The sequence below is a fragment of the Stegodyphus dumicola genome, chromosome 2 (assembly GCF_044657685.1).
Source record: "Stegodyphus dumicola isolate Sdum_Otavi_A_Nest chromosome 2, ASM4465768v1".
NCBI lineage: Eukaryota > Metazoa > Arthropoda > Arachnida > Araneae > Eresidae > Stegodyphus > Stegodyphus dumicola.
This window is the reverse complement of record NC_140769.1, coordinates 228,136,441-228,151,149: the sequence shown is the minus strand read 5'-3', so window position 1 is coordinate 228,151,149 and position 14,709 is coordinate 228,136,441. Positions and strand designations below refer to the sequence as shown.

Genomic DNA, 14,709 nt, shown 5'->3' with positions numbered 1-14,709 from the left:
TATGATCTAAAGGGTATCAAAATGTACCAAAAAAAAGCTTAATATTTATTTGTTTACGTTATTAAACATTTCTTTTAATGTAAGTTGTTTAAGTTGCTTCGTTTTTTATGTGATAATACATTCTCTTTAATTCTATAATCAGACATAATTTTTTGTTCAGTTACAAAGTTCCGCTGTTCAAGTCCTATAATTGCTGTGTCTACCGACTAATTTGTCAATCGAAATTTTTTCGTTTTCAATAAACTCTGTCACTTTCTTCTTTATCGGAAGCGAATTATAATGACGAGGAATTTGATTTAAATCATATCAAAGACGGAGTACATCGAGATGAAATACTACATTTAGTAAGGAATTATAAGCCAAATAAAATAAAAACATCTGCCCTGAAGATAAGGATAGTGCTGACAGATCAACTTCCAATACATTGCATGCTGCGGCGTTAAAGATAAACAAAGTTTAGATAAACAAACGTTAAAGTTTAGATAAACAAAGGATATGCCTTTATCCATTTTTTGCAGCAATTCCACTTTTTGTTTAATGAACTTCGAAATATACTTTCGCTTTGTAGATCCTTTACATATTAATAAATGTATATCAGAAATTCTATTTGACATAATCGAAAGTTCAAGCTTACTTTTATAAAATTGCTCTAACAGTCTGCAAAAAATAATAAGCCAGATCCAATTCGAAGATTAAGGAACAACGCAATCTGCAACATTAACTGAAATAGATAATTAGATAATTTTAGCTTAACTTATAATGTCTGTTATACATTAAACGCGCACTCATAAACATATTTTGCGCACGCGCACAAGCATATTCGCAGCCGTAAAGGTCTTACGCGCTGACGCATGCGCAGAAAGTTTGTAGCTTTGAGGTCCGGATTATGGGTGTCCGAATTAACGACTTTTGACTGTACTGACAATGGTCAGTGAAATTTTGATATCCAGATTTAAGATAAAATCTTAATCTAACCTTAAGAAAAGTTAGAATTTGCTATGTTTTTTTTATAATCATGCAAAGTACTTTCCTTTGCTTTTTAACAGATTTGGCTGGTGTACGAGAAAGATGGCGTTACATATATCGAAATGTCAGATTACATAGCATGTGCATGATAGTTGCAGCCACACTCTCTGTGAAACTTCATTTCTCCTGCTGATACAGTGAGAATAGAATGACATATTACATGAACGTAAAGCTCGCTGATATACATCTGCCATATAGGGCACTGATTGCAGTGGGTGCTTCTCACATCTGGCGTTCTGCTGTTGGATGACAATGCCAGACCACATTCGGCGACGGCAACGCAAAACCATATTGTAACTCTTGGTTGGGAGCGCCTACACCATCCGCCATACAGTCCTGATCTCGCACCAAGCGACTTCCATCTGTTTCCGGCTTTGAAGAAAAATCTCGAGGGAACGCGCTTTGGAAGCAATACTGAAGTGAAACAAGCCATTCAACGCTTGTTCCATATGCAAAGCCCTGATTTTTTCCTGGAGGGCTTTTTGAAGCTTATAAAGTGATATGACAAATGTCTCAATGTACTTGGTACCTATGTGGAAAAATAAAGGTATGTTATATCTTTTATGTCTCATTCTATTTTTTGACTTTCATACACAACTCTGACCACAGTCGACAGGGGGAACTTATTTTTCAACTTACCTACGTATATATGATTTTTGCAAGTTGACTACCTGAACATAAAAATACAAAGAACAGGAATATTTTGATAGTTTAGTGTGTTCCTTTTGTAGTTGTATGCTCAATTCTTTATGGCAAAAGCCTTGTGAAATTTTTAATTAAAAACAGTTAGATGATTTTGAAGAAAAACACTCTATGTGGGAAAAATCTTAAAAACATTTAGGCAGCCAAATGCTTCATCATTATATAAATTGAAACAAAGTTCAATTCAGGAACCGAAAGTTACCATTAAGTTACCATTATTTCATGGTTTCAGTCACTCAGCCACTTTCGAACTTCATAACTAGATAAACTTAATTATGATGTAGTAATTGAGACATACACTGCCCTTTGTTTTCTGTACTTAAAAGAATGATATAATGTTTCTAAAAAATAATTTTTTTAACAAAAGTCTAAAATTATTTTAAAAATAGAATTAATAAAAAACATTCAGAAAATTTTCAGTCAAAATGAATCAAATTCAAATCATATTTCGTGCAATGCAGTGATTTCAGCCAGAATATATCAAATGTAAATTTTGATATTCTGTGTATTACATATCTATATCAAAGCTTATGACAATCAGATTATTTAAACTATATAAACAAACACATATTAATAAAAGTGACCAGACCATGTTCAAGGATTTAAAATTTGTTTACTTTTCCTTCTTCAGACAAAAAAAAAAAAAAAAACTATACATTTAGAAAAGAGAATTAAAATATATCACCTACTTTCTGCTGGAGGATTGGTTTCAGAACCAGAATTCATATTTTGGGAAGACTCAAGTTGCTGTTCATAATATAAATTAGAATTTTCTCCTTGCAGAATATTCTATGAAAAATAGACTTTATTAAAACATTTAAAATAAATTTAAAAAACTGAGGTGCTTCGAGGAGAAAATATTACATTTTTTTAAAACAATTCAATCTAGAAAATTTAAATAATAATAATAAAATATACCTGCATTTAAATTTTCTTTATTTTTTCTTATATATATATAATTTATGAACGCGAGAGAGAAGATACAAATAATTTTAATCATGGTTGATGTTTTTAGATAATGCCTGCATTTAGAAGTGTAACTAGGCAGAAGACAGATGAAACTGGCAGACAAAATAGCCATAGATATAGTAGTTTATTTTTGAAGAAAATAATCTTTAATATGCACATTCTGATTCATAATTATGAGCATTTTTCAGAAGTTTGCATCTTAATACAATGAAAGATATAGAGAGGTGAGCTGCTACATGTCAGATAGAAGCAAGCAAACGGGAAAGTACATGTTCAGAAGAAAGCCCAGTGCTTTAGTATCATAAGGCTTTGGTTCTCAAAAAGTTTTAATTTCAACTGAAATTTTATTTGCTGATTACCTCAAACATACCTGCATTGCAGCATTATTTAAAATTGTACTACATGGATTAATTAATGGCACAGTTTAGATTGATATAAATATTTACTAGTTTTAGGAAAGAAAGGGAAAAAAAAACTATAATTAAATGAAGAATAAAAGGGGCTATTGTCACTCAGAATCAGAAGTTTGCTTTACATATTTTTATCTTACATATACAAATATATATACATATACATACATACATGGTAGTGCATAAGTAGCTGCAGCTGAAAGTTAATGTGTCACTATTCCCAAATTTACTCTTACGCAATTCTTCTGAGATTATATTTATACAATTAATATATACATAGTAAATCTAACATATTGTAATACATATTTATTCAAACTAAATCTTCATTTACAACAAATCTCAATTTCTTGAATTACTTTTGCCTCAAATTCTAACTGGTCTTTGTACTAAAATCGATTTTTTTTTTCAGGTAACTGGTATTAATATTACTACTTTTACTTTACATGCAGATAAACAACAATTTAAAAAGCTTTATTCATACATAATAAAAATATAAATATACAGATGAATGCTATAAAAAGTGCACCTTTTCTCAAAATGATGGATTCCTATTGAAGGAAGTTTAGAAATGCTATACTTTCAGTCTAACACTGTATTGCAAACATTTAGCAAAAGTCTAATCAGGAAAACAACGTACCACAAGTAAAAGATCTTCTTTTAGAGACTTCAAACAGTTACATTTCCACAGCAAAGAAAATCTTCATATATGTTTAGAAATGAGAAGAAATAATTTTAAAAACAAACATTATGCCATGCATATAACAAAGTTTTTAAGGTGTTTATTTGTCTGAAATTTTTATTAGAAATTATTATTCTGATAATGAAAAAAATTTTTAATGACATGTTTGCGATCTTACTTAATCTATGATATGGGAGTTCACAGTTTTTCATTAGTCACAGAGGTATTATTCATGTAATACAAAGTCATAATACAACCTTGAAATATTTATATGTGAAACATCTGAATTTCACATAGATTTCAGAGATGGTGAGACCCATCTTTCTAGTACATATTAGCAACCTCGAAAACTTGCATTAAGCTGTCTGACAAATGTTATTATGCTGCTAAACTTGCATTATACTGTTTGTTTAGTTTTGACCAATTCATAATTAATTGTACAATAATAGATTACAGAGGTGTCTGCCTGTATGCTTACACCTGTGGAAATTACTATTTACAGCTGTGCTGTGACATACATAGAGAACATAAGCAACTGTTGAGCTTTTTTGGGGGGGAGGTCAAAATTATATAACAGACACTATAGAGGTCACAAAGGAATATTTTTCACTTTTAACGTGCTAAGCATGCTCTTAGTGGCAATCAATTTGATACTGCTTGATAAAAGAAACTCATTGATCAGTACTACGGTCACTTTATACAGATTTAATCAATCAACAGACAATTTTAACAAATATATCACTATAAACATCCCAATACATCAATAAACTTACACTATAATTCTGTACTAAAGCAGATAAGTTTTTTAGCCATTCAGGATCATCTTGCTCTTCAAATTCTCCCTGACCTCGCAGGAAGTGTGGATCATGGTACTTCAACTGAGTTGCTAACTATAGAAACATAATTTTTTAATTTACTATTTAAAACTACCTTTACAAAAAGAGTGAGAAATTTCTTTTTACTGCTAAAATTACTCTCAACAATAAAAGAATCATATTTTTATTTAAGAAAATTTACCTTAAAAACTTCAGATATGAAATCTAAAGAAAATAAATTAGGATGAACTTGTAAATTCCCAGCAATAACTTCACAGTAGTGGAGAGCCTGAAATAAAAATGTATATGTAATTTACAATACCTTGAAATTTTTTTAGTTAATTCTTTACCTAATGCCAAAGACTGAAAATTACACAGAAAGTGAAATTAATTTTAAAATACAAGCTCTGGGACATACATACCTCTTCTAAAAATCCATGTTCAACAAGACGCATAGCATATAGGAATTTGTAAAGCTAAAAAAGAAAAAAAAAAAAAAAAAGTAAGGGGGAAAACTAGAATTTTGATTAATGGAAAGAATTAATGTAACAATACAAAAGGTAAACTTCTTTTTAAATGGCATAAAAGTTTTTAATTTTAAACACAACACATAAATCCCATGAAAAAAAAATATTTGAAGATAAAAGGCTGCCTTTTTTATTATTAAACACAAAACTATTAATAAAAATTTTAAAACAAGCATTTTCTCAAAAGAGCAGCAGCAGAGCTTCAGAAAATAATATGCACTCATTAAATTCTAAGAAGTACCAGATATTTGAAAACACTGTGATATATACAAGCTATATTTACTATAATTTTGCTTTTAGATACTTTTTTCAGATGGTAATTTAAAAATAAAAAAACTTACAAAAAGATGCAAGTAGTTCAAAAACATACTCTTAATGTCTAACAAAATACAGTCAAAAGTCGTTAATCCGGACTCGTCGGGACTTCGGCGATTCCGGATTATCGATTTTTCCGGATTATAGAACATCAGTTTAAATCTGGTAAGATGGCATGCAGAAATTCTAAAATTAAAAATATGAAACCGTAATTTATGAAATAAAGAACAGTTATGATCTAAAGGGTATCAAAATTTGCAAAAAGAAAAAGCTTAATATTTATTTGTTTACTTAAATAAACATTTCTTTCAATGTAAGTTGTTTAAGTTTTGCTTCGTTTCATGTGATAATACTTTCTCTTTAATTCTATTAAACAGACATAATTTCTTGTTCAGTTACAAAGTTCCGCTGTTCAAGTCCTATAATTGCTGTGTCAAGAACACCGACTAATTTGTCAATCGAAATTTTTTCGTTTTCAATAACCTCTGTCACTTTTCTTCGTTATCGGAAGCGAATTATAATGACGAGGAACTTGTTTTAAATCATATCAAAGACGGAGCATATCGAGATGAAATACTACATTTGGTAAGGAATTATAAGCCAAATAAAATAAAAACATCTGATCTTCAATTATAAGCCAAATAAAATAAAAACATCTGCGCTGAAGATAAGGATAGTGTTGACAGATCAACTTCCAATTCATTACGTGCCCGCCGGCGCATTCCCCCCGCCAAGCAGCGTGAAATTGATAAACAGATTTCGAATTTCAAAACATACTTTCGCTTTAGATCCTTTACATGTTAACAAATATATATCGGAAATTCTATTTGATATAATCGAAAGTTTAAGTTTACTTTTATAAAATTGCTCTTACAGTCTGCAAAAAATAATAAGCCGGATCCAATTCGAAAATTAAGGAACAACGCAATCATCAACATTAACTGAAATAGATAATTAGATAATTTTAGCTTATACGTCCATTATACATAAAACGTGCACGCGAAAACGTATTCTGCACTTGCGCACACTCATATGTGCAGTCGTAAAAGGTCTTACGCGCACGCGTAAACGCCTATGCGCATGTGTCAACGCGGCGCATGCGCAGAAAGTTTTGTTTTGAGGTCCGGATTATAGATCATTCCAAATTATGGGTGTCCGAATTAACGACTTTTGACTGTACATAATTTTACAAAAACTGCCAAGTTTGGTATGTGTATAAATATTTTTTTCAAGGTTAAAAAGCATAATATTAAAAGAATTCATAATTTGTATATATTTCTTGATCCACATTACTATACTGTTTATTGAATTAAGAATTTTACTAAAAACTATTCACATTATAAAATTAAAGTTGATATGTACTGCTGGTGACTCAGATATGAGTATGCATCTTGTCTAAACAATGTCTTAACAACTAGCACTGTTCCTCTGCAAAGAGAAAAAAGTCCTCAATGCAGCCTTAAAAATTTTCTGCTACTCTAAAATAAATTAATTTCTCCCAGTATCACATGGAATGGTAAAACATGCATGAACATTTCATTCTTGCATCAATTTAAAAGAAAATAAGAGTATAATTAAAAAAGAGCACACTAAAAGTGCTTAGAAATCTGCTTTAATACCAAAAATAAAAGTTTTCTCAAATAATAAATTTTAAAGTTTCTCAAATTCTCACAAAGTCATATAAAGTCAATTATATTTCAATCATATAAAGTCAATTTATTAAAGTCAATAAAGGAAAAAATAAGAACTTGAAGAGTAATACAATTACAAAATCATATATAATTAAATAGGAATGTCATAATGAATGGGAGAAAATGCAACTAAAAAGTAACAATTCAATAATATAAATAAATTATCGGTATTATTTGAAAACAGTGATGGCAAAATGTATGACTGTTACTCAGATTAATTTATATAAAATACTAAAACACTCTTCATGTAAGTCTAATTTAAAACAAACAATTTCATGATTTAAAGCAGCTAACCAAGAATTATTTAATAGTTATCATGCTGGCTGCTAATACCCACTCTAACAACTGAGTAGTAATAATAATAATACAATTGAATGATAAAAATACCTGCAAATGAGTTAACATATAACCAGGGTTAGCTAAACTCTGGGCATATTCATAAATTTCTGTGCAATGAATTGCTTCATTTGTGGCAAATTCATCAAAGGATAACCTAAAAACATTTAACAGACATAATGAGAACATATGCTACTTAAATTTAATACAGGATTATTTTAATTAATTAGCACATTAAAACTTTTTGACTAATTGGTAAATTAAATTTTTTAACAAGCTAGTAAATCAGCAACACAGAGCTTTAATAAAGCTGATCTTGAAGCGCATCACGAAATTGCATAGTAAAGATACACAAGTCAGATAAATACAAGTTAGAGTTAAAAAAAAAATTATCTGGTTGCAGGAGTGCTTGAAAATTTATCACCCCCCTCCTACAAAACAAGTCAAAAATGAAAGCAACAACCAACTCTGTATTAAATACACCAAAGCTGCGCTTTTCACACTTGGGGAAGAGTAGGTTCTACTGTTAATAGGATGCTTGCTCTGCTCCACGGCCTTTTAACATTTGCTTTCTTGAAAAAAGACTAGTACTTGAATTAAAATTAACTGAAAAATTTTAGGGAGAAAATTAATGGATTGATATTCATTGTTCTCTCTTATTTGCTGAGACATCATTACATAGTTATTCATGACAGGATTAAATAGGCTACCACATTTGATGCTTTGATGCACAATTACAACAGAAAAATGAAATAAAACATTAGCGAGGCACTGCCCACCACAACTAGATTCTTACTCAATTTAATTCATGTACTGTCAACTGCATAAGACAAAATTTTGGCAATGCTAAATTGAAATTTGCAGTTTTATTCATCATTCATGACCTGACACTGATCTGGTAAAATCTGGTTTGTATTAATCTTCTTTTTCTCTTTTTTTTTTTTTTTTTTTTTTTTTTTTTTATGTGTGTGTGTGTGTGTTTATTTTGAATTTAATAATATATTCAATTTTATGAAGTTCTATGAGGTCTGCCATCTAGTTAGCTTTTGCACTGTAATATCTTGTTATTTAATAAATAAGTATAATTATTGTTAAAGTGGCAACGCCATATTTGTATCAAACCGTTACTCAGCAATGAGAGATATTGTTAAAAAAAGATTAGTATTCCGAAGATTTTACAGCTAGGAGTAGGATTAAAATTTTACCACTTAAGAATTGTATAAAATTTGTCTATCACCGAGAACTAGAAATAAAATTTATGCTCTACTAAGAAGATTGTCTGTTTTGTAAATTACTGCAAAATACATTATAGTCTTAATAAATTGGAGGTTCCACCGAGATACTGGAAATTAGGAGTGCAATTATCAATTTCGATGGTGCTGGTCTCCTAATCCCAGAAATTTACTGAATTTTTTAGAACAAGTTTGCTAATACCAATTGCCACGTTTTTTTTATTTCAAGGAGAAATGGATGTAAGAAGTCTGCCGTTATAAAGCCAGATTTGAAGCGGATCATTCAAAGGTTATCTTCTGTGCTTCTGTAACTTGCGTCCGAGCAAAAACTGTCAAAAATAGGATACTGCTGATCTCTGAAGATAAGATTAACTTTTGGTTTTCTTAAAAAGGCTTTTATTGAATTTTAATACTTTATTTCAGAATTATAGTTTATAGTGTAAGATTTTGTTTAAAATAACTGACCCCAAAATTATTCAGCTTAAGTTTATAATTGATATTCGTGGTAAAGAAGTATTTTGAAATTATTATTTATGCTTTACTTTTATTTGTATTGAAATTTTATGTTGAAAATTGATATGTGTAAGCCATTCCGGCATTTATTTAAAAAAAAAAAAAAAAAAAAAAAAACTGCTAGCTGAGTTTTTGAATTTGTTGCCAAGCAGGCGCATGAAAATAAGTAATAACGTCAAACTGACGTAGAGTGAATTGATTATACTGCAGAATTGGCAAAGTCTAAGTTCTCGCCACCCAGGCGTGTGGTAGATAGTAACATCATCCCGACGTATTACAGATTGTATATTCTAAAAGTTGTATTGCCAAACTGGCAAAAATTGTTTTTGTTATCGCCAACCAGGCGTGGAGATAGATAGTAAAATCGTCAAACTGACGTTGGTAAAATTCCATTGTATTGCCTAACTGGCAAAGGTGTTTATATAGTTATAGCTAACAAGGCTTGTGAATAGTGAGTTAAAACATCAGCCCGACGTAGTATTAAATTATTTTGAGCCAACCTGGCAAAGTTGTTTAAATAATTCTCTCCAATTGGTTAAAGTGAATTTCGTATTTGAGAAATTAAATCTCACCAGAAATTACATATTTTTAATACAAGTACGAGCTTTTAGATTGAATTTCAAAAGGAAGCCTATTAAAAGTATTTTGTGTCAACATGTCATTCTTAGCTAGGAGTAAAAAACAGGATTTAAAAGTACTAGCAGAAGAGTTAGGTTTAACCGTGAAACCTGAATTTAAGATTGTTCAGTTGCATAAACTGATTACCGAAAGTCCCGATTATGATGAGGAGTTTACTCGAGAACTACTGGCTGCAATTAGAGAAGAAAGAGAAAAGGAACGTGAAAGGGAAGAAAGAGAAAAAGAACGCGAAAGAGAAGAAAGAGAAAGAAGAGAAGAACGCGAAAGAGAAGAAAGAGAAAAGGAACGCGAAAGAGAAAGGGAACGCGAAAGAGAAGAAAGAAAAGAAGAGCGAATTAGAGCCTTTGAGCTACAGAAACTTCAGCTGGAAGCAATGGCTGCCACAGCACAGCCGGCAGAAACTACTCAGTTACCTGAGCAGCCTTTAAAAATCAGAATTCACGATGTCATGCCATGTTTCAACCCTAAAGAAGATGAAATAAGTTTATTCCTGGTGTTATTTGAGCGTCAAGCTAAAATAATGAATATACCTGCTGAAAATCAAGTGACTCAACTTATTTCATTACTGCCTCCTGACATTGTTCAGCTTATTGCTAGAGAACCAGAAGAGGAAGTGAAAAAGTATGAATATGTAAAAACTTTACTGTTACAACGATTTAAATTGAGTGCGGAAAAATTTCGACAACTATTTAATAAACACCAAAAATCTACTGAGAGTACTTGGTATGATTTCTACTATGAATTAAAAAATTATTTAGAAGGATGGCTTAATGGATTAAACATTAAAACTTTTGAACAGCTAAAAGATCTCATGCTGGTTGATCAAATAAAAAAGCGTACTTCTCCTGATTTCAAAGAACATTTTATGGATCAATGGACAACCATAATTTCACCTACTGAGATGGTTAAGAAAATTGAAAATTTTGAAGATGTCAGAAAAACAATAAAACCGAAATTTTCTGCCAAACTGAGAGATTTAACAAAGGATCATTTAAACCTCATTCCGATAATTTTGCGAAAACAATAGAGCATCCGCCTCATTTTAAGCATTCTGATAAATGGGATGATTCAAAATACCAAAAAGATCAATGACAAAAAAATTAATTTCAAAACAAGAACCAAGAAAATTTATATGACAAAAGATATCGACCACGTTGTTTCGTAAAGACGTATACAATTAATGGTTTAGTTAATGGGTATGAAATGCCTATTCTTCGAGACACAGGAGCCACAGTAGATGTTATTTCTCGAAAATACGTAGATAAAGCAAAAATGATTGGAGAACATGTCTGGGTACAATATCTCTTAAATGACCATTTAGTGTGTCTACCGTTAGCTGAAGTTGAAACTAATTGTGAACTTGGTCATATAAAAACAAAGGCAGCTGTTGTTACAAATGATCCTGGCAGATATGTATTGGGTAACAAAACTGCTCAGTTGTTCAAAAAGAAACAATTCTTAAGTTTACAAAAGATAAATGCGGTTTTGACACGATCTCAAGTAAAACGATCTCATGAAGAAGATCAAGTAGAGGCACTGAAATGGAGAAACTAGAAAAACTGAAGTTTATTGAAACTGACGAAGATATTTTACCTCAAGCTGATGAGGAAGACAAGGAACTTAAGAAAGTGATTAATGTTAATTCAAAGGAATTAATTGAATCTCAGCATCAAAGCAGAGATCTAGCCTCATTGCTTAGCGAAGCTAAAAGTGAAAATTTCGGAAATGATTTCAAAGTAAAGGAGGACGGGCTGTTGATGAAAAATAAAATTAGATAAAAATGGAAATGAAAATGAAGTAATTGTTATTCCTGAAAAATATAGGGATCAAATGCAGAACTACACAATTTTGATGCAGAACCAAACAAATAATAATGCTAAAACTCAGGGTAATTTAGTCAACACTCACCCTCCTAAAAGTCAAGCTTCTGTCAATGCTTCACAGAAATCTGACAAACAATCTAAGCGTTCATCTCTTGATAAGAAAACTGAAGTTATTTATATGGAAGTTGACTCACCTTATTTACCTGCTGATTCATCTTCTGTAGATAGTGTGTGTGATTATTGCCCTACAAGTTCCCCAGTTCCTTCTTCTCCAAAAAGTAAAGATGTGTTTGACAGTTTGTTAGCAGCAGATCAAAGAAATTCTTATAAAAGAACTCATGAAAGTGCTTCTAAAGCTGAGAAATTAAAAATACATTCAGAATATAAGCTCACGTCAGAAAACTTAGCAAAGAGGCATAAACATGATGAAGGATATTCAAAGTTGCCACATTCAATGAGAGTGCAAGTAGCAGATAAGAACAAAGATTCATCTCACAAAGAGCAAAAACTATCTTACAAGAAAGAACTGACAAAATTAAACGATTCTCAGTTAAAAGTTCCAGATGAATTGCCAAGTTTTGGAGTTGAGATGCCAATCAAAGAGAAGTTTTTAAAGAAACTAAACAGACAAGAGCAAGTTGTTGAAGAAGAAAAACTGCCACAAAAGCCTCTGTCACACTCACCTGATTTCAATAAGGAGGATGTTTCAGACTCTGAGATGGGTGTCATTTTAGCTCAAAAAGATGAACGAGACAATGAACATCCAGTATTATACCTCAGTAAGAAGTTTACAGAAACTGAAAAAAAGTACTCTACCATAGAAAAGGAATGCGCCGCCATAATATTTGCTGTACAGAAACTTCAATGTTATTTAGACAGGCATACTAAATTCCTCATTATGACCGATCATAATCCCTTAGTTTGGCTCAAAAATAATGTAAGTCTAAATCCACGACTTATGAGATAGGCACTAGTACTACAACCCTACAATTACACGATCGTTCATCGAAGTGGTAAAAACCATAAAAATGTAGACGCATTACGTCGGACTCCCTGGCCTGATTAAATAATTTGTTTCTCTATGTAGATAAAAAAAATATTTTGTTCCTTCCTCTCTTCCTCAGTGTATCTTATTATGTTATATCTTGTATTTCAATTCTGTATTGTGCTGATATTGTTGTTTTGAAAAAAAAAACCCGTAAACTTTAATTTATAAAAATATAAATTAAAGTTTATCTAGAGGGGGGAGAGGTTGTAATATCTTGTTATTTAATAAATAAGTATAATTATTGTTAAAGTGGCAACGCCATATTTGTATCAAAGCGTTACTCAGCAACGAGAGATATTGTTAAAAAAAGATTAGTATTCTGAAGATTTTACAGCTAGGAGTAGGATTAAAATTTTGCCACTTAAGAATTGTATAAAATTTGTCTATCATCAAGAACTAGAAATAAAATTTATGTTCTACTAAGAAGATTGTCTGCTTTGTAAATTACTGCAAAATACATTACAGCACCAATGTCTTCTCATTTGTCTGTTGGAAGCTCAATGTGTTAGCATGGTGAATTTTTAATTCCACTGATGATCATATGTTTTCACTTTAGTGATTTTATGTCTGTGCTTTTTTTTTTATGAATTACAACTATGAGATTATGCTCTGTGCACTTTTTGCAAGGAATTTTCGATGATGGTTACTAATAATTTATATAGCTTAGAGTCAGATACAGAAAATGATTTGAATGACTCGGTTAGTGACCTGGAATTAGATTTCACTGACAAAAACGAAAATTCTTAAAGATAAATTTAACCAATTTAAATTCATCAAAACTGAGGATTTCTTAATGACCATGGATGATAACGTTAGTTTAATATGCACAGCAAATAAAGCATCCTTAAGCCCTTATGTGGATAAAGGTTTACAAGAGTGGAAAAAAGAATCTACAACTTGAGAAGTAAGTGTATGATTTTTAAGGTATGTAATAGTTCTGAAGCTAATTTGTGTAATAATGCTGTTAAATTTAGAGACGCTTGCAATTTATCATTTTCTGATGTAGTAAAAAAAGGGTGGATAACTTGTACTGTACCCTCTCTAACACAGGAAAAAAAAAAAAAAAACTTAGGCAACAAAAAAAACAAGGGAAGGATAAAATTAGTCAAGATGGGTTTATTTTCCCCCAGCAAATCTGCAAATTTTTGAAATTATGGACAAGTTTCAAAATGCATGTGATCAACCCCAGGTGAGAATCAAACTCATAATGCTTATTCCACTTATTAAATTTGATGAAATTGTTAAAAAACTGTGTTAATATTTAAACTGTATTTTTATTGCTTGAGCTGCAAGAGAACTTCTGAAAATTATTCCTTTCTGAATTGAAGATAATCATAATACAACGCAGTACTTAGAATTAAATGTCATTCAGTACATTGCTGTACATAATGCTAATGTTAAACTCATAAAGGTTGTTATCAAAAGTATATAGTCAGATTGCCCAGCAGATAGAATCGTTCCAAAGGATTCATTGTTATTAAAGTAGGCTCAATGTATTGCTTTTGTACCAGAGTAATGTCTATTTTCCAGTTTAAGTTAGCTAACAACCTGAAACTGAGCACATTTAAGAAATTATTGAATTATTATGCTTTAGTGTTTCTGTCAAATCTTACAAATTAAAAAAAAGTGAGGTTACTTAATATCATAAGTGCCAATATTTTTACCAATCATCAGACCAATGCAACTGAAGGTGCATTAAATACTCAGACCCTCACAAAAATTCAGACTGTGATGCAGAGTGGATCTCTAAGTTAACTTGTTGCAACTGTGGACAATCTCACACTGTCAGTTATTACAAATGTCCAAAGAACCCAAAGTAAAAACCCAAAGTCCAAAGTAAAAATATTTCAAAATGGAAAGGATTCCTCAAACAGTTATCCAAAAACCATGTAATGATACAGAGTAAGGAACTGAGAATTGCTAGACATAGTGATCCAACACATGGATGGAAAAGGCCAAGCAAAATTAGTAGAGAAAGCAGCAT

At 31.0% G+C, this 14,709-nt stretch overlaps 1 protein-coding gene across 3 annotated transcripts in view; it reads right to left on the bottom strand.

Moving 5' to 3' along the window:
• The window catches only part of Sec16 (endoplasmic reticulum export factor secretory 16), a 99,310-nt gene that overhangs the window by 40,529 nt on the left and 44,072 nt on the right, over nt 1–14,709 (bottom strand). For all 3 annotated transcript variants that reach the window (XM_085811850.1, XM_085811851.1, XM_085811852.1), the window contains 5 exons: nt 7,522–7,627; nt 5,024–5,077; nt 4,804–4,890; nt 4,560–4,676; nt 2,418–2,517 (listed from right to left, as the gene is read on the bottom strand). In XM_085811850.1, the coding sequence (XP_085667976.1) occupies nt 2,418–2,517; nt 4,560–4,676; nt 4,804–4,890; nt 5,024–5,077; nt 7,522–7,627 (464 nt within the window). The remainder of the gene's footprint in view (nt 1–2,417; nt 2,518–4,559; nt 4,677–4,803; nt 4,891–5,023; nt 5,078–7,521; nt 7,628–14,709) is intronic.